General features: G+C 44.9%; 1 protein-coding gene across 1 annotated transcript in view; it reads right to left on the bottom strand.

The window, feature by feature from the left end:
- Positions 1 to 20,018, bottom strand: part of adat1 (adenosine deaminase tRNA specific 1) — a 122,082-nt gene that overhangs the window by 58,191 nt on the left and 43,873 nt on the right. The window contains 1 exon segment of the mRNA XM_034175893.1: positions 9,479 to 9,533. Within this exon segment, the coding sequence (XP_034031784.1) occupies positions 9,479 to 9,533 (55 nt within the window).

Here is a 20,018-nt window from a genome sequence, read left to right as displayed (position 1 = left end):
GAGTTCCTGGCAATTCTGCTTGAATCACACATGGCTTAAATGCAGAACGCCATCTCATTATCTGCTTCAGCTGAAAGTCTTTAAGTCTGCACGTGACCATCATCCACATGTGCTGCGAGTCATTAGGCCTGCACATGAACATCCTCCACAAGTGCAGCCAATAATGTTGATGAGGGTGAAGGATTCTTCTGCCAGCACTGTCTCCACAGACAAAAACCAGTTTGCATACCACCTGGAGAGCAAAGAAAAGAAAACAACACAAAAACATCCAGCCAAACCCCCCAACACACAACATCTTCATTGAAGACAACTTTGGATGCTGTAGCTCCTCTGAAAAAGAGAGTCTTAAATCAGAAGTGCCTGACTCCATGGTATAACTCACAAACTCGCAGCTTAAAGCAGATAACCCGTAAGTTGTGTTGTGTGGGCCGCCAGAAGAGGAGGTACTGCTGGCCCACCACCAGAGGGCGCCCTGCCTGAAGTGCGGGCTTCAGGCACGAGAGGGCGCTGCCGCCACAGACACAGCCGGGAGTGACAGCTGTTACTCATTACTTCCTGACAGCTGTCACTCAGTCTTCATCATCTCACTCCATAAAACCCAGACGTCATCTCCACCTCATTGCCGAGATATCGTACTTCATTGAAGGTAATATCCTCAGCCGTTTTGTGTTACAATATATCTGTATATTGTGAGTGTTTGCAGGAGTACCGGTTCCTCTTTCTGTGGAAGCTGAGTGAGTGCAGGACGGCACTCTTTTCCCCTGAGGAATCACTGCGGTACTCATCACATATTGAGTGAGAGGTGGAGGTGGCATTCCCACCGTTGTTGTTACTGGGTGTACACACACCCACACTTGATTGTCTTTGTTCTCGCCAGCAGTACCAGATCCGACAGTCGGAGACGGTGATCACCTGGGAATTCGGGACTTGGCGGCTCAAGTATTCACCAGGTTCGGTGGTGGCGGAAATCGTGTGGTTCCGGCCTTTCTCAGGACAGACGTCTTCTATCCTCGAGCCTGCCCACACGTCACCTTTGTACTTTGACTGTAATCATATTCAGAGATTGTCTGTATGTTCGTTGTGCACATTTCACAACATTAAATTGTTACTTTTTGGCTCATCTATTGACCGTTCATTTGTGCCCCCTGTTGTGGGTCCGTGTCACTACACATTCACAACAGGATATCTCGGCCAGCGTCATGGACTCCAAGGGGCGTCACCCGGCTGTTGAACGACCAATGGGAGAGCAGGGAGCGCAGGCGTCTGCAGGAGGCGTGATTGGTGAGCTGCAGCACATTCTCACCGCCTTTACGGCTCGGTTGGATCAAATGACTGAGCAAAACATCCTCCTGAACCGCAGGGTGGAGGCTCTCTCCGCGCAGATGGCGGCGAGCGCTCAGGGCGCTGCTGCAGCTCGTCCTCCTGTCGACCCTGTGCAGGATATGAACGTTCCAGTGGTGGTTCAACAACCCCTCCCACCATCCCCTGAAGCATACATAAGCCCTCCTGAGCTGTACGGAGGTTGTGTGGAGACGTGCGCAGACTTTCTTATGCAGTGTTCGCTCGTCTTCGCACAACGTCCCGTCATGTACGCGTCAGATGCTAGTAAAATACCTTATGTGATTGCTCTGCTTCGGGGTAAGGCACGCGACTGGGCTACGGCGCTCTGGGAACAGAACTCACGGTTGTTATCAGCATACACTGGGTTTGTGGGGGAGTTCAGAACAGTGTTTGATCACCCTAACAGAGGAGAGACCGCTTCAACTGTGCTGCTGTCAATGAGACAGGGACGCGAGAGCGCAGCCGCTTATGCACTCAACTTCCGCATCGCGGCTGCGAGGTCCGGCTGGAATAGCGTTGCGCTCCGCGCCGCCTTCATAAACGGACTGTCGTTGGTTCTGAAGGAGCAGCTGGTAGCTAAGGAGGAACCGCGGGATTTAGATGGGCTTATCGATCTCGTTATACGGTTAGACAATCGGTTGGAGGAACGCCGTCGGGAGCGAGGCGAAGGACGTGACCGGATATGCGCCGCCCCTCTCCCTTCCGGGTTCGAAAAGGGTCCGCCCTCCCCAAGCTCCACAGCCGCAGTGCTTTGTGGGGCAACAGCTCCCCCTGCTGACGTTGTTAGGGAAACGCACAGGGCCAAAATGAGGAGGTTGATCCGCGGGGAATGTTTTCTCTGCAGCTCAAAGGAGCACATACAGAAAAAATGCCCCAAACGGCCAAAACGACAACACTCGCCCTTAGAGACTGGGCTAAGGGGGGGTCAAAACATTCAAGTGAGACACACAGATTGCCACACGACTCCCAGTCACAATCCTGAGCGGGGATTTAACCCTTCAAGCCCCAGCACTGGTGGACACGGGGTCAGAAGGGAATCTGCTAGACAGCAGATGGGCAAGGGAGGTAGGGCTCCCTCTGGTGGCGCTTCCTTCGCCATTGCAGGTGCGGGCACTAGATGGCACCCTCCTCCCTTTACTCACACACAAGACACAACCAGTAACTCTGGTGGTGTCTGGAAACCATCGGGAGGAGATTGAGTTTTTTGTAACTCCTTCTACCTCCCGCGTGATTTTGGGCATCCCATGGATGTTGAAGCACAATCCCTGGATTGATTGGCCGTCTGGGGTGGTGGTTCAGTGGAGCGAAACCTGCCATCGGGTGTGTTTAGGATCCTCGGTTCCTCCCGGTTTACAGGCTAAGGAGGAGGTCAAAGTCCCTCCCAATCTGACGGCAGTGCCGGTTGAGTACCACGATCTTGCTGACGTCTTCAGCAAGGATCTGGCACTCACCCTTCCCCCTCACCGTCCGTACGATTGTGCCATTGATTTGGTTCCAGGCGCTGAGTTCCCGTCCAGCAGGCTGTACAACCTCTCACGACCTGAGCGCGAATCAATGGAGACCTACATCCGGGACTCATTAGCTGCCGGGCTGATCCGGAACTCCACCTCCCCGATGGGGGCAGGTTTCTTCTTTGTGGGCAAGAAAGATGGCGGACTCCGTCCATGCATTGATTACAGGGGGCTGAATGAGATTACGGTTCGCAATCGATACCCGTTGCCATTGTTGGATTCCGTGTTCACCCCCCTGCATGGAGCCAAAATCTTTACTAAGCTGGATCTTAGAAATGCGTATCACCTGGTTCGGATCCGGAAGGGAGACGAATGGAAGACGGCATTTAACACCCCGTTAGGTCACTTTGAGTACCTGGTCATGCCGTTCGGCCTCACCAACGCCCCCGTGACGTTCCAAGCCTTGGTTAACGACGTCTTGCGGGACTTCCTGCACCGATTCGTCTTCGTATATCTGGACGATATTCTCATCTTTTCTCCGGATCCTGAGACCCATGTCCAGCATGTACGTCAGGTCCTGCAGCGGTTGTTAGAGAACCGACTGTTTGTGAAGGGCGAGAAGTGCAAGTTTCACCGCACGTCTTTGTCCTTCCTGGGGTTTATCATCTCCTCTAACTCCGTCGCCCCTGATCCGGCCAAGGTTGCGGCGGTGAGAGATTGGCCCCAACCAACAAGCCGTAGGAAGCTGCAACAGTTCCTCGGCTTCGCTAATTTCTATAGGAGGTTCATTAAGGGCTACAGTCAGGTAGTTAGCCCCCTGACAGCCCTGACCTCTCCAAAAGTCCCCTTCACCTGGTCGGATCGGTGCGAAGCCGCGTTCAAGGAGTTGAAACGACGGTTCTCTACTGCGCCAGTTTTGGTGCAGCCCGACCCTAGCCGCCAGTTCATGGTTGAAGTGGATGCCTCTGACTCAGGGATAGGAGCCGTGCTGTCCCAGAGCGGAGAGACTGATAAGGTTCGTCACCCGTGTGCCTACTTTTCACGCAGGTTGACCCCGGCTGAACGGAACTATGACGTCGGCAATCGAGAACTCCTTGCGGTGAAAGAGGCTCTTGAGGAGTGGAGACACCTGTTGGAGGGAGCGTCTGTGCCGTTCACGGTTTTCACTGACCATCGGAACCTGGAGTATATCAGGACCGCCAAGCGGCTGAACCCCAGGCAAGCCCGCTGGTCACTGTTCTTCGGGCATTTTGACTTCCGGATCACCTATCGCCCCGGGACCAAGAACCAGAGGTCGGATGCCTTGTCCCGGGTACACGAAGAGGAGGTCAAAACTGCACTGTCGGATCCACCGGAGCCTATCCTGCCGGAGTCCACTATCGTGGCCACCCTCACCTGGGACGTGGAGAAGACCGTCCGGGAGGCCTTGGCACGGAGCCCGGACCCAGGAACAGGTCCGAAGAACCGTTTATACGTCCCACCAGAGGCCAGAGCTGCAGTCTTGGTCTTCTGTCACGGTTCCAAGCTCTCCTGACATCCAGGGGTGCGAAGGAGACGTGGCAGTTGTCCGGCAGCGCTTCTGGTGGGCGTCTATGGAGGCCGACGTCCGGGAGTATATCCAGGCCTGCACCACCTGTGCCAGGGGCAAGGCAGACCATAAAAGGTCCCAAGGACTTCTCCAGCCATTACTGGTGCCTCATCGCCCCTTGTCCCACATCGGCCTGGATTTCGTCACAGGCCTCCCGCCGTCCCAGGGCAACACCACCATCTTCACGATAGTGGACCGATTCTCCAAGGCGGCCCACTTCGTGGCCCTCCCGAAGCTCCCAACAGCCCAGGAGACAGCAGACCTCCTGGTCCACCACGTCGTCCGTCTGCATGGGATACCCACCGACATCGTCTCTGACCGTGGTCCCCAGTTCTCCTCACACGTCTGGAGGAGCTTCTGCAGGGAACTGGGGGCCACCGTGAGCCTCTCGTCCGGGTACCATCCACAGACGAACGGACAGGCAGAGCGGGCCAACCAGGAACTGGAACAGACCCTCCGCTGCGTAACATCCGCACACCCGACGGCCTGGAGTAACCATCTGGCCTGGATCGAGTATGCGCATAACAGCCAGGTGTCTTCTGCCACCGGCCTCTCCCCATTTGAGGTGTGTTTGGGGTACCAGCCCCCATTATTTCCCGTGGTGGAGGGAGAGGTCGGTGTGCCCTCGGTCCGGGCCCATCTTCGGAGGTGCAGTCGGGTGTGGCGCACCACCCGTTCTGCCTTGTTGAAAGCCCGGACGAGGGCCAAGACCCATGCAGACCGCCGGCGGTCCCCGGCCCCTGCATACCAGCCCGGGCAGGAGGTGTGGTTGTCAACGAAGGACATCCTCCTGCAAGTACAGTCTCCAAAATTGATGGACAGGTTCATCGGCCCCTTCCGTATCCTCAAAGTCCTCAGCCCTGCCGCGGTGAAGCTCCAGCTCCCAGTTTCACTGCGGATCCACCCACTCTTCCATGTTTCCAGGATCAAACCTCACCACACCTCACCCCTCTGTGCTCCCGGTCCGGCGCCGCCTCCTGCCCGGATCATTGACGGGGAGCCGGCTTGGACAGTGCGCCGGCTCCTGGACGTCCGTCGAATGGGCCGGGGGTTTCAATATCTGGTGGACTGGGAAGGGTATGGACCCGAAGAATGCTCCTGGGTGAAGAGGAGCTTCATCCTGGATCCGGCCCTCCTGGCCGACTTCTACCGCCGACACCCCGATAAACCTGGTCGGGCGCCAGGAGGCGCCCGTTGAGGGGGGGGTCCTGTTGTGTGGGCCGCCAGAAGAGGAGGTACTGCTGGCCCACCACCAGAGGGCGCCCTGCCTGAAGTGCGGGCTTCAGGCACGAGAGGGCGCTGCCGCCACGGACACAGCCGAGAGTGACAGCTGTTACTCATTACTTCCTGACAGCTGTCACTCAGTCGTCATCATCTCACTCCATAAAACCCAGACGTCATCTCCACCTCATCGCCGAGATATCGTACTTCATTGAAGGTAATATCCTCAGCCGTTTTGTGTTACAATATATCTGTATATTGTGAGTGTTTGCAGGAGTACCGGTTCCTCTTTCTGTGGAAGCTGAGTGAGTGCAGGACGGCACTCTTTTCCCCTGAGGAATCACTGCGGTACTCATCACATATTGAGTGAGAGGTGGAGGTGGCATTCCCACCGTTGTTGTTACTGGGTGTACACACACCCACACTTGACTGTCTTTGTTCTCGCCAGCAGTACCAGATCCGACAGTCGGAGACGGTGATCACCTGGGAATTCGGGACTTGGCGGCTCCAGTATTCACCAGGTTCGGTGGTGGCGGAAATCGTGTGGTTCCGGCCCTTCTCAGGACATACGTCTTCTATCCTCGAGCCTGCCCACACGTCACCTTTGTACTTTGACTGTAATCATATTCAGAGATTGTCTGTATGTTCGTTGTGCACATTTCACAACATTAAATTGTTACTTTTTGGCTCATCTATTGACCGTTCATTTGCGCCCCCTGTTGTGGGTCCGTGTCACTACACTTTCACAACACGTTGGAGAGGAAATGGCGTCTCACTAATTTAGAAGATCTTCACTTAGCCTGGACAAAGAGTCTGTTGCTCTATAAAAAAGCCCTCCGTAAAGCTAGGACATCTTACTACTCATCACTAATTGAAGAAAATAAGAACAACCCCAGGTTTCTTTTCAGCACTGTAGCCAGGCTGACAAAGAGTCAGAGCTCTATTGAGCCGAGTATTCCTTTAATTATAACAAGTAATGATTTCATGACTTTCTTTGCTAATAAAATTTTAACTATTAGAGAAAAAATTATTCATAACCATCCCAAAGACATATCGTTATCTTTGGCTGCTTTCAGTGATGCCGGTATTTGGTTAGACTCTTTCTCTCCGATTGTTCTGTCTGAGTTATTTTCATTAGTTACTTCCTCCAAACCATCAACATGTCTATTAGACCCCATTCCTACCAGGCTGCTCAAGGAAGCCCTACCATTAATTAATGCTTCGATCTTAAATATGATCAATCTATCTTTATTAGTTGGCTATGTACCACAGGCTTTTAAGGTGGCAGTAATTAAACCATTACTTAAAAAGCCATCACTTGACCCAGCTATCTTAGCTAATTATAGGCCAATCTCCAACCTTCCTTTTCTCTCAAAAATTCTTGAAAGGGTAGTTGTAAAACAGCTAACTGATCATCTGCAGAGGAATGGTCTATTTGAAGAGTTTCAGTCAGGGTTTAGAATTCATCATAGTACAGAAACAGCATTAGTGAAGGTTACAAATTATCTTCTTATGGCCTCAGACAGTGGACTCATCTCTGTGCTTGTTCTGTTAGACCTCAGTGCTGCTTTTGATACTGTTGACCATAAAATTTTATTACAGAGATTAGAGCATGCCATAGGTATTAAAGGCACTGTGCTGCGGTGGTTTGAATCATATTTATCTAATAGATTACAATTTGTTCATGTAAATGGGGAATCTTCTTCACAGACTAAGGTTAATTATGGAGTTCCACAAGGTTCTGTGCTAGGACCAATTTTATTCACTTTATACATGCTTCCCTTAGGCAGTATTATTAGACAGCATTGCTTAAATTTTCATTGTACGCAGATGATACCCAGCTTTATCTATCCATGAAGCCAGAGGACACACACCAATTAGCTAAACTGCAGGATTGTCTTACAGACATAAAGACATGGATGACCTCTAATTTCCTGCTTTTAAACTCAGAAAAAACTGAAGTTATTGTACTTGGCCCCACAAATCTTAGAAACATGGTGTCTAACCAGATCCGTACTCTGGATGGCATTACCCTGACCTCTAGTAATACTGTGAGAACTCTTGGAGTCATTTTTGATCAGGATATGTCATTCAATGCCCATATTACACAAATATGTAGGACTGCTTTTTTGCATTTGCGCAATATCTCTAAAATTAGAAAGGTCTTGTCTCAGAGTGATGCTGAAAAAGTAATTCATGCATTTATTTCCTCTAGGCTGGACTATTGTAATTCATTATTATCAGGTTGTCCTAAAAGTTCCCTGAAAAGCCTTCAGTTAATTCAAAATGCTGCAGCTAGAGTACTGACAGGGACTAGAAGGAGAGAGCATATCTCACCCATATTGGCCTCTCTTCATTGGCTTCCTGTTAATTCCAGAATAGAATTTAAAATTCTTCTTCTTACTTATAAGGTTTTGAATAATCAGGTCCCATCTTATCTTAGGGACCTCATAGTACCATATCACCCCAATAGAGCACTTCGCTCTCAGACTGCAGGCTTACTTGTAGTTCCTAGGGTTTGTAAGAGTAGAATGGGAGGCAGAGCCTTCAGCTTTCAGGCTCCTCTCCTGTGGAACCAGCTCCCAATTCAGATCAGGGAGACAGACACCCTCTCTACTTTTAAGGTTAGGCTTCAAACTTTCCTTTTTGCTAAAGCTTATAGTTAGGGCTGGATCAGGTGACCCTGAACCATCCCTTAGTTATGCTGCTATAGACTTAGACTGCTGGGGGGTTCCCATGATGCACTGAGTGTTTCTTTCTCTTTCTGCTCTGTATGCACCACTCTGCATTTAATCATTAGTGATTGATCTCTGCTCCCCTCCACAGCATGTCTTTTTCCTGGTTCTCTCCCTCAGCCCCAACCAGTCCCAGCAGAAGACTGCCCCTCCCTGAGCCTGGTTCTGCTGGAGGTTTCTTCCTGTTAAAAGGGAGTTTTTCCTTCCCACTGTCACCAAGTGCTTGCTCACAGGGGGTCGTTTTGACCGTTGGGTTTTTTCCGTAATTATTGTATGGCTTTGCCTTACAATATAAAGTGCCTTGGGGCAACTGTTTGTTGTGATTTGGCGCTCTATAAATAAAATTGATTTGATTTGATTTAATCCCTTTCTTCAGCTACTTTATGTTCTCAACTGTTAAGCACCTGACTGTCCTGTACAATCCAGTTTGCCTTCCTGTCTGAATACATTCATTTTATGTTTGTAAAATTGCAATGTAAAAACAGTAAAATACACCACTACCTCTATTCTGATTCATTGATATTTACATTTGCTGTTACCACCCTTTTGTGTGTAATTTTGTTATAAATCTGATTGCAAAACAAAGTCTGCATGAAGGAATGTGTTTGTTTTTAACCAAGTATTTCCTCTTAGTTTGGGGAGTCCACCTCTTATAGTTCTGCTGGACAAACTTTAGCCCATTAACTATTATATTTATAAGACATCAGCATTACAAAAACAAATGTTGGTCAATTGTTTTGATTAAAATGACTGGCATTTGGTTTATGTCAAAAACAGCGTAACCCGGGCAGCACTGGGTACCCCAGCTAGTAGTTGTATATAAATTTGCTTTTTTGCTATATTTGTTCATGTTTTTGAAATTTACAATTTATATTTAGGGAGATGATGGTCTAGTGGTTAAGGTGTTGGGCTTGAGTCCAGAAGATCATGGGTTCAAATTCCCACCTGACTGGAAAATCAATAAGGGCCCTTGGGCAAGGCCTTTAATCCCCTATTGCTTAGTGAGCATCTTGTATGGCAGCACCCTGACATCGGGGTGAATGTGAGGCATAATTGTAAAGCTCTTTGAGCGTCTGATGCAGATGGAAAGGCGCTATATAAATGCAGTCCATTTACTATTTGGTGCACACTGACACACTCACCTGACACAGCCCCTTCTGGCAATGACCTCCGCGTGGCTGTCGTTGAGAACATCACCTAAATACCAACAAAAAGGATATTACCGCTGATCCATATGTGTTACTACAGTAGAGTTTAACGGGCACCTTGAAAATAAAGTCATTGATTTGGAGCAGGTTAAATGTTGCGAGAGGTTAAAAAGGTTAAATGAGTGCAGCGGTGCAGGTCACCTGAGGTCTGGACAACTAAAGAACCAGGTTAATAATGGTATAATACCGCAGCGACAGGGTTAATAATGGTGTAATACCGCAGCGACAGGGTTAATGATGGTGTAATACCGCAGCGACAGGGTTAATGATGGTGTAATACCGCAGCGACAGGGTTAATGATGGTATAATACCGCAGCGACAGGGTTAATAATGGTGTAATACCGCAGCGACAGGGTTAATAATGGTGTAATACCGCAGCGACAGGGTTAATGATGGTGTAATACCGCAGCGACAGGGTTAATAATGGTGTAATACCGCAGCGACAGGGTTAATGATGGTGTAATACCGCAGCGACAGGGTTAATGATGGTGTAATACCGCAGCCACAGGGTTAATGATGGTGTAATACCACAGTCACAGGGTTAATGATGGTGTAATACCACAGTCACAGGGTTAATGATGGTATAATACCGCAGTGACAGGGTTAATGATGGTATAATACCGCAGTGACAGGGTTAATGATGGTGTAATGTTGAACTGAAGAACATTTATTTTTAACATAAAAGAAAAAATAAAACAACAGACAACATAAAATTAAACTTAGTTCAAAAAGGAGTAAGAAGTTGAAACTTATCTAATCCCACCCCTTCTCCCTGTATAATGATTTATATATCAATCCCTGTTTCCTTAAAAATAGTACTATTGACAATCATGATAATAATAACAATAATAATAGCAACAACAATAATATTAATAGTAACAATAATAATGATACAATACAATTTTAGAAAAAAGACAAAGACATAAGAAATCCGACAAAACAAAAAACAACAGAAAAGACAGATCCAACTAACAATGAATATAAATAAATCCATAAAATAAATACAGAAATAAATGATCAATAACAGTTTGCCGTGAACACCTAGTGACTCTCACACTTCATCCCTGTATCCCATGAAAACACATTCTTTATATATTTTTAAACTGTTGACTGTTTGGATGCCGCTTTAACGCCTCATTCATACCATTCCACAGTCTCACCCCACAGAAAATAATGCAGAATCGTTTCTTGTTTGTGTGGATTTTGTTCATTTTGAAGTTGTATTTCCCTTGTAATTGATATCTCCTCTCTCGATCCTTGAACAATTTCTGTATGTTTTTTGGTAAAAGGTCTTTTTTTTTTTTTGCCTTGTACAAGATCTGTGCTATTTGGAATTTTACTATGTCTCATATACCACAGTGACAGGGTTAATAATGGTGTTTATTATATGGTACGTAATTTTGCCAACTTCTGATTGGCCCATTCGCCACTTTCTGAGCTGTACCACATGCCGATTGAACGCTGGTGGAGCCGAGTACACCTCGCGTGCAGCGTAGTGCTAGCCAATCGAGCGACGCCTTCTATCGATAACGACCAATCAGATAACGCGATACAACACCTACTTTGGCCCGCTTCGAGTTGCATCGTGCGTTGTCATGACGACGCCGTGTACACAATGCAGTAAAAACGCTGCTGGCTCCTCGGGCTTCTCTCACAAATGTGTTTAAATACAGTCCATAAAAGTCCTGCTCACAGACTGATTGACACATGTCAACATCAAGTATCGGTTCGTTCGCGCACGTGCATCTCGCGGTCAAAGTAGGAAAGATAAACTATAAACAGTGATGCCGGACCACTTTTTTTAGTAACGAGTAATCTAACGCGTTAATCTTTCCAAATCAGTAATGAGATTAAAGTTACTTCTCCAAGTCACTGTGCGTTACTATTATTTTTGCATTGTGGGTCGACAGCAGCATTAAACTTGGTCCGTGGGCAGGAGGTCGGGGTTTGACTGAACTGCCCACTTTAAGCGAGCTGTGAGCTTTTCATCCGCGTTTTTTTGCAGCAGCTACGACTCGTGCTTTTTTTTCTCCTTTATTTAGAATTCTGAGCTGAGCCGCTCTGTATCGTCTCGTTAAAAACAGCTGATCCTCCGCGACGCGTCAACAACTAACACTATTTTCCACTCAAATACACCTAAACTCTCTTTCTGAGGACCACATGATGTGAAAACACAATAAAACTTTCTTACCTGTAAATCTGGTCACGTTTTCTGCATAAATAAATGTTATCCATTCTTTGTGCTCAAACGCCAAAGCAGGGGCGAATCCAGATGGAATGGGGGCGTGGGGCAAGGATGTGCCCCCCCACAACACCCCTAGATTAAAGGTCCAGTTTTGAAGCCGTTTTTTTTTACTACAACTACTAATACTACTTAAAATAATAATAATGTCGACAAGTAAAATGTTTAGAGATAATTTAAATGTTAGAATGAATTTTATAGTTACATTTATAAACAATGTAGGTTAGAACTGCAAGTTTTACTGTTGCAGTGCTGTCAATAGTTAAATATGAGGTCAAGAAAGAGGTCTTTATTTTACTTTTTATAAAACAAATTTTTATTTTCATTGAAGTCAAGAAAGGGTGACTATAAAGTAAGTTTTGGCAAAACAGGTATCATTGTCATTTTGAGGTGGCAGAGGGTTGTTGTCGGCAGCTGGGGAAAGTAACTAAAAAAGTAACTAGTAATCTAACTTAGTTACTTTTACAATTGAGTAATCAGTAAAGTAACTAAGTTACTTTTTCAAGGAGTAATCAGTAATTGGATTACTTTATCAAAGTACCTGTGGCAACACTGACTATAACAGAAGTCAGAGTGCAGACCTGCAGCTCAGCACAAATATAAAGTAGAAGATAAATCAGAGTGCACAGTCTGTCTGCAGCCAAACTGCAGAGAACCTGCAGGCTGCATTCTCACCTTCTCTCTGCCTCCTGCTGCACCTGACGCAGACATTCCTGCGTCATCATGACGAAGCAGCCCCATGTGAAAGGGGCTTTAGAGATTGTGCTCATGAAGTATTTTGGACCTGTTGGTGCAGTATGACAGTAATAATAAAGAGCTGAAACTTGAGATTGATTTTTCAGTTTTAGTATGTTTGACAAACTCCCAATTTTCTTGTTTACCATATAATAAAACAGTTACAGACTTTTAATTTCGGTGTACCCGTGATTATGTGGACCTGGTCAGGATGGGGTTCACCGAGGCCTCATCAAAAGTCTATAATTGTATATAATACCACAGTGACTGGGTTATTAATGGTGTATACCACAGTGACAGGGATAATAATGGTGTTAATACCACAGTGACAGGGTTAATAATGGTGTATACCACAGTGACAGGGATAATAATGGTGTTAATACCACAGTGACAGGGTTAATAATGGTGTATACCACAGTGACAGGGTTAATAATGGTGTTAATACCACAGTGACAGGGTTAATAATGGTGTTAATACCACAGTGACAGGGTTAATAATGGTGTATACCACAGTGACAGGGTTAATAATGATGTTAATACCACAGTGACAGGGCTAATGATGGTGTAATACCACAGTCACAGGGTTAATGATGGTGTAATACCACAGTGACAGGGTTAATAATGGTGTATACCACACTGACAGGATTAATAATGGTGTTAATACCACAGTGACAGGGTTAATAATGGTGTTAATACCACAGTGACAGGGTTAATAATGATGTTAATACCACAGTGACAGGGTTAATGATGGTGTAATACCACAGTGACAGAGTTAATGATGGTGTAATACCACAGTGACAGGGTTAATAATGGTGTTAATACCACAGTGACAGGGTTAATAATGATGTATACCACAGTGACAGGGTTAATAATGGTGTTAATACCACAGTGACAGGATTAATAATGATGTTAATACCACAGTGACAGGATTAATAATGGTGTAATACCACAGTGACAGGGTTAATAATGGTGTATACCACAGTGACAGGGTTAATAATGGTGTTAATACCACAGTGACAGGGTTAATAATGATGTTAATACCACAGTGACAGGGTTAATAATGGTGTTAATACCACAGTGACAGGGTTAATAATGGTGTTAATACCACAGTGACAGGGTTAATAATGATGTTAATACCACAGTGACAGGGTTAATGATGGTGTTAATACCACAGTGACAGGGTTAATAATGGTGTATACCACAGTGACAGGGTTAATAATGGTGTTAATACCACAGTGACAGGGTTAATAATGGGTATACCACAGTGACAGGGTTAATAATGGTGTTAATACCACAGTGACAGGGTTAATAATGGTGTATACCACAGTGACAGGGTTAATAATGATGTTAATACCACAGTGACAGGGCTAATGATGGTGTAATACCACAGTCACAGGGTTAATGATGGTGTAATACCACAGTGACAGGGTTAATAATGGTGTATACCACACTGACAGGATTAATAATGGTGTTAATACCACAGTGACAGGGTTAATAATGGTGTTAATACCACAGTGACAGGGTTAATAATGATGTTAATACCACAGTGACAGGGTTAATGATGGTGTAATACCACAGTGACAGAGTTAATGATGGTGTAATACCACAGTGACAGGGTTAATAATGGTGTTAATACCACAGTGACAGGATTAATAATGATGTTAATACCACAGTGACAGGATTAATAATGGTGTAATACCACAGTGACAGGGTTAATAATGGTGTATACCACAGTGACAGGGTTAATAATGGTGTTAATACCACAGTGACAGGGTTAATAATGATGTTAATACCACAGTGACAGGGTTAATGATGGTGTAATACCACAGTGACAGGGTTAATAATGGTGTTAATACCACAGTGACAGGGCTAATGATGGTGTAATACCACAGTCACAGGGTTAATGATGGTGTAATACCACAGTGACAGGGTTAATAATGGTGTATACCACACTGACAGGATTAATAATGGTGTTAATACCACAGTGACAGGGTTAATAATGGTGTTAATACCACAGTGACAGGGTTAATGATGGTGTAATACCACAGTGACAGAGTTAATGATGGTGTAATACCACAGTGACAGGATTAATAATGGTGTAATACCACAGTGACAGGGTTAATAATGGTGTAATACCACAGTGACAGGGTTAATAATGGTGTATACCACACTGACAGGATTAATAATGGTGTTAATACCACAGTCACAGGGTTAATGATGGTGTAATACCACAGTGACAGGGTTAATAATGGTGTATACCACACTGACAGGATTAATAATGGTGTTAATACCACAGTGACAGGGTTAATAATGGTGTTAATACCACAGTGACAGGGTTAATAATGATGTTAATACCACAGTGACAGGGTTAATGATGGTGTAATACCACAGTGACAGAGTTAATGATGGTGTAATACCACAGTGACAGGATTAATAATGGTGTAATACCACAGTGACAGGATTAATAATGGTGTAATACCACAGTGACAGGATTAATAATGGTGTAATACCACAGTGACAGGGTTAATAATGGTGTATACCACAGTGACAGGGTTAATAATGGTGTTAATACCACAGTGACAGGATTAATAATGATGTTAATACCACAGTGACAGGATTAATAATGGTGTAATACCACAGTGACAGGGTTAATAATGGTGTATACCACAGTGACAGGGTTAATAATGGTGTTAATACCACAGTGACAGGGTTAATAATGATGTTAATACCACAGTGACAGGGTTAATGATGGTGTAATACCACAGTGACAGGGTTAATAATGGTGTTAATACCACAGTGACAGGGTTAATAATGGTGTTAATACCACAGTGACAGGGTTAATAATGATGTTAATACCACAGTGACAGGGTTAATGATGGTGTAATACCACAGTGACAGGGTTAATAATGGTGTAATACCACAGTGACAGGGTTAATAATGGTGTTAATACCACAGTGACAGGGTTAATAATGGTGTGAATACCACAGTGACAGGATTAATAATGGTGTTGAAGTGGATATGACACCTAAAGAATTAGGTAAAACATATAAATATCAAAAATATACATACAGTATAGTAAGCTGAAAGTGGTTTTAATCATTATCACTGAGAAATAAAGTTTGTGCAGCTTCTCAAAAGTGTGTTTCTTGGAAAGCACTCTGGCACCGTTCCATCAGCGGTCACATGATGCCGTGATGTCACAGCATGTAGAGTCCCATCTTTGTCTGTTAGATTGACAACAGGAACAGATGGACCTCAGCATGGACAGTGACGAGATCGAGAACTTTTCTGACTCCTCTTCAAGTGTGGATTGTTTCTGTGAGGAAATCAAGACTGACTCAGATCCTGAGGATGTCACAGCAGTGATTAGACCCTACAGATTGGAGCCGTATCTTTCGGACGAACATTCAAACCAGGACCATTCTGGCAGTGAAAATATGGCCGACTGTGCTTATGGCAGAGCCGAAGCAGAGGCAAGAGACGTGCCAATTCTGATGGATTTTGAAAGGCTGCAGAACATGGAATGGTAAGGAAGGCTTTGATTTTTGTTGCTGCTGTTTATAACACTACAATTATAGCATTTTCGATTCTAGTGTCTGTTTACTGCCTTTGTTATTTTTCCGGAGCCGCGATAGTGTAGCTACTACTTGCAGAACACCGTCATTACCTTCGGGTTTTTGTCATTTTCGAGTGTCAGGCATTGCATTCATCTGTGTTTAGTTACATTATTTTCACAAAGAATAGGAAATAAACAGTGGAAGTTTCGAAAAAGATCGCTGAAAACAACAGTGAACATGGCGCCGCCGTGTTTACTACGTATTGCACTGATGTAAGTTCCTTGACCATTTCAAGATTATTGTGAACATATTATTTGGGGTTAACATTTTAGGTGTTCCTGTGAGCGGTGCGAGAACATGGAGACAGTAGAGGAAAGTGTCTGCTGTCAGGAGCAAATGCGGGTGTGCGAGCGGAGGGAGTAGCAGCCCAACATTTCGTGCAACACCGCGGCTTTCGATCAATCTGCCTGGACTTGAAAAGGCTAAAACCTTTCGCCCCTGTGTTTGTGCAATATGCTGCGACACACTGGTCAAGCATATCAACAAACAAGTCCCTGAGAGCTGTGTTTAATCAAAGTTTCTGCCGCTAAAAAAAAGTGTAAATAACAGCTGCCAGGCGCACAAGCCGATATGGTCTACAGGCAGTGACGTATTTCAGGTTTGGTGCTTAGCGGGAAGTTGGTCACAGGCATGCAAATTTTTCAGTGCCAGGACGTTCAAATGTTGTATATAACGGGAGAACCGCGTCCATTTTCCCAAAATGCTTAGGCTGACTGAATTATATAACCTTTGTTACTTGTAATAATACTATGTTGTCTTTAGTGTCATATCCACTTTAATACCACAGTGACAGGATTAATAATGGTGTATACCACAGTGACAGAGTTAATAACGGTGTATACCACAGTGACAGGGTTAGTAATGGTATAATACCACAGTGACAGGTTAATAATGGTGTATACCACAGTGACAGGGTTAATAATGGTGTATACCACAGTGACAGGGTTAATAAGGTGTATACCACAGTGATAGGGTTAATAAGGTGTATACCACAGTGATAGGGTTAATAAGGTGTATACCACAGTGATAGGGTTAATAACGGTGTATACATCATCAATTCATCAACCATCATCAATTTTATTTATATAGCGCCAAATCACAACAAACAGTTGCCCCAAGGTGCTTTATATTGCAAGGCAAGGCCATACAATAGTGATAGGGTTAATAACGGTGTATACCACAGCGATAGGGTTAATAATGGTGTAATACCACAGTGACAGGGTTAATAATAGTGTATACCACGGTGACAGGGTTAATGACGGTGTATACCACACTGACAGGGTTAATAATGGTGTAATACCACAGTGACAGGGTTAATAATGGTATAATACCTCAGTGACTGTCAGGGTTTGGATTTTTGCTTTACTTTGGTCTGCTTTGCTTTAGTAGAGAAGCTTGAATCTTCGACTGGACTGGGTTGCTTGACGCGAAGACGTTTCGCTTCAAATCGCAGAAGCTTCCTCAGCTAAAATTCTTGCTCTGGTGGTCTGACTTCTGTCTTGACTCTTGTAGAGAAGAATAATCAAGAAGTCACAAAAGCTGGAGTTTTAAACCTAACCAGACCCCTCCTACCGAGAGGCAGACTGCTATAGGCTAGTGACTAAACAATAGCTCTAATTAGTACCTATTGTGCTCTAGTTAGCACCCTCCTAATGACAGGGCAGCTGTCTCTCCTAATGATGCGACGGACCCTCTCCTAATGGCTCCCTTGATGACTCTGCTGATGACGTGAATGACTCATTACCATGAACAAAAGACTGAAACTGCTTTGACCTGAGTACCCCATTGTAAACAGGGGATAAAGCGTGTCTCAGACCCCCTCCCCGGTTAAGGCTGGGTTTCAAACGTTTCACAAAGAATGCCTCCTTGACCCCTCTCTCAAACCATTTCTTTTCTCTGGCTAATATTTTAATTTAAAATGTATTTTTATTATTATTATTATTATTATTATTTATTTTAATTTAAAATATTATCTGTTATAGCAGATGGCATAGCAGCCTGCTGGTGGCTTTAGACCAGCCATATAAAAACGTTCATACATGTCAGTCATGTGAAGCCCGTCTGGTCCAGCCTGTTTGTCATCCGGCCGTTTCCCCACCACCTGCCTGATTTATGGATGGCGGGCTAGTCTTTACGATGCGGTGTCTTCTGGACTCTCGCCGGCAAGGTCATGGTGTCCAGTAGCTGGTGGACTGGAAGGGTTATGGCCCAGAGGAGAGGTTGTGGATTCCCTCCCACTTTGTTTTGGACTCATCCCTGATCCGGGACTTTCACTCGGGTCATCCTGGTTCCCCTGGGCTGTCAGGGGTTGGCCCTTGTACAAGATCTGTGCTGTTTGGAATTTTACTATGTCTCATATATCGCAGTGACAGGATTAATAATGGTGTTAATACCACAGTGACAGGGTTAATAATGGTATTAATACCACAGTGACAGGGTTAATAATGGTGTAATACCTCAGTGACTGTCAGGGTTTGGATTTTTGCTTTACTTTGCTCTGCTTTGCTTTGTTTAGTTATGTTGCTTGGTTAGTTGTTTTTTGCATGTTAGTTCTCTTGCTGGTATTTTTCCTGCTTGGGTTTTCTCTGTCCCTATCTCTCTTGTCTTCCTCTTGGTGCTTGGTGGTGGGCGTTTCACTCTGTCTGGCCACACCCTTGTTCTGGTGCTCTCCGTGCACACCTGTTACTAATTTGCTCATCACCTGGGTGTATTTAAGACTCACAGGTTTCACTAGTCCCTCGCCAGATCGATGAACCTTGTGCCTTTTTTCCAGCTGTGTTTGTGTGTTTTCCTAGTCCTGCTTGCCTCATCGTGTTTTTGATCACCTGCCTGTTTACCTGACTCCACCTCTCCCTGATGTTTTTGGTACTGCTGCTTGTTTTGGACTGCCTTCACGTGTACCGACCTCTGCTAAGTACCTCACTAAACCTCTATGAACCACAGAGCTGTTTGTCTGAGTCTTGCATTTGTGTCCAACCACTCCTGACCATTGGGCCTGATAGTGACAGGGTTAATAATGGTGAAATACCATAGTGACAGAGTTATTAATGGACTAATACCACAGTGACAGGTATAATAATGGTGTAATACCACAGTGACAGGGTTAATAATGGTTTAAGAAGGGTGATTAAGACAGCAGCACAGAGGGAGTGTGGTGTTGTGGACAGAAAAGCTCTTTGACGTATTGAACTAACAATTATTGTTATGTGAGTTTTGATTAGGCCACTGTATTTCACTGAGTTATAATTTGCCATGTGGATTATTGTCACGCCGCTGCATGTGAGGTGAAACCTGTTTTGTTTTTTTCTTCTATGGTTAGGGGCGACTACAGCACTGGGGTGAGCGGTTGGTTATTTTCTGAGAGAAAACAGAAGGTTGAAACTTCCTACATGTTTCTTAGGCAATTTTCCCCATTTATTTTAGTGTATTTTGTTTTGCTTCTTTTGTTTGTGCACAGCTCTGATTTTATTTTTCTGTATTTTAAAGAACTACATCAGGACATTGCTATAACTAGGAGTTTACAATAATGGTAAATAAGTTACAGGTTCGCACTTGTAATTTATGTTGGATTAAAAAAAATCCCATAAAATGGAGGAAAATATTTACTTTTTTGAACAGAGAAAATATAGATACTGCACTGGTGCAAGACCCCCCCTTTTAATGTAATGATACAGAGCATCTGAAGTTCCAACAGGGAATGTTTGGACAAGTATTTTTTCATCATTTACATCCTCAAGCAGGCGAGTTGCTATTCTGATGAAGCGCACTCCACCTTTATCGTCAATAACTGTGTTAAGGACAGAAATGGTCCTTATGTTATGTTTAAAGGTTGCGTATAATGACAAAAAAATTTTAGCATGAATGTCTACGAGAGTTCATTA

The sequence above is a fragment of the Thalassophryne amazonica genome, chromosome 8 (genome assembly GCF_902500255.1).
Source record: "Thalassophryne amazonica chromosome 8, fThaAma1.1, whole genome shotgun sequence".
Taxonomy (NCBI): Eukaryota; Metazoa; Chordata; class Actinopteri; order Batrachoidiformes; family Batrachoididae; genus Thalassophryne; species Thalassophryne amazonica.
The sequence above is the reverse complement of the archived record's forward strand: the minus strand, read 5'-3'. Positions and strand labels throughout refer to the sequence as shown.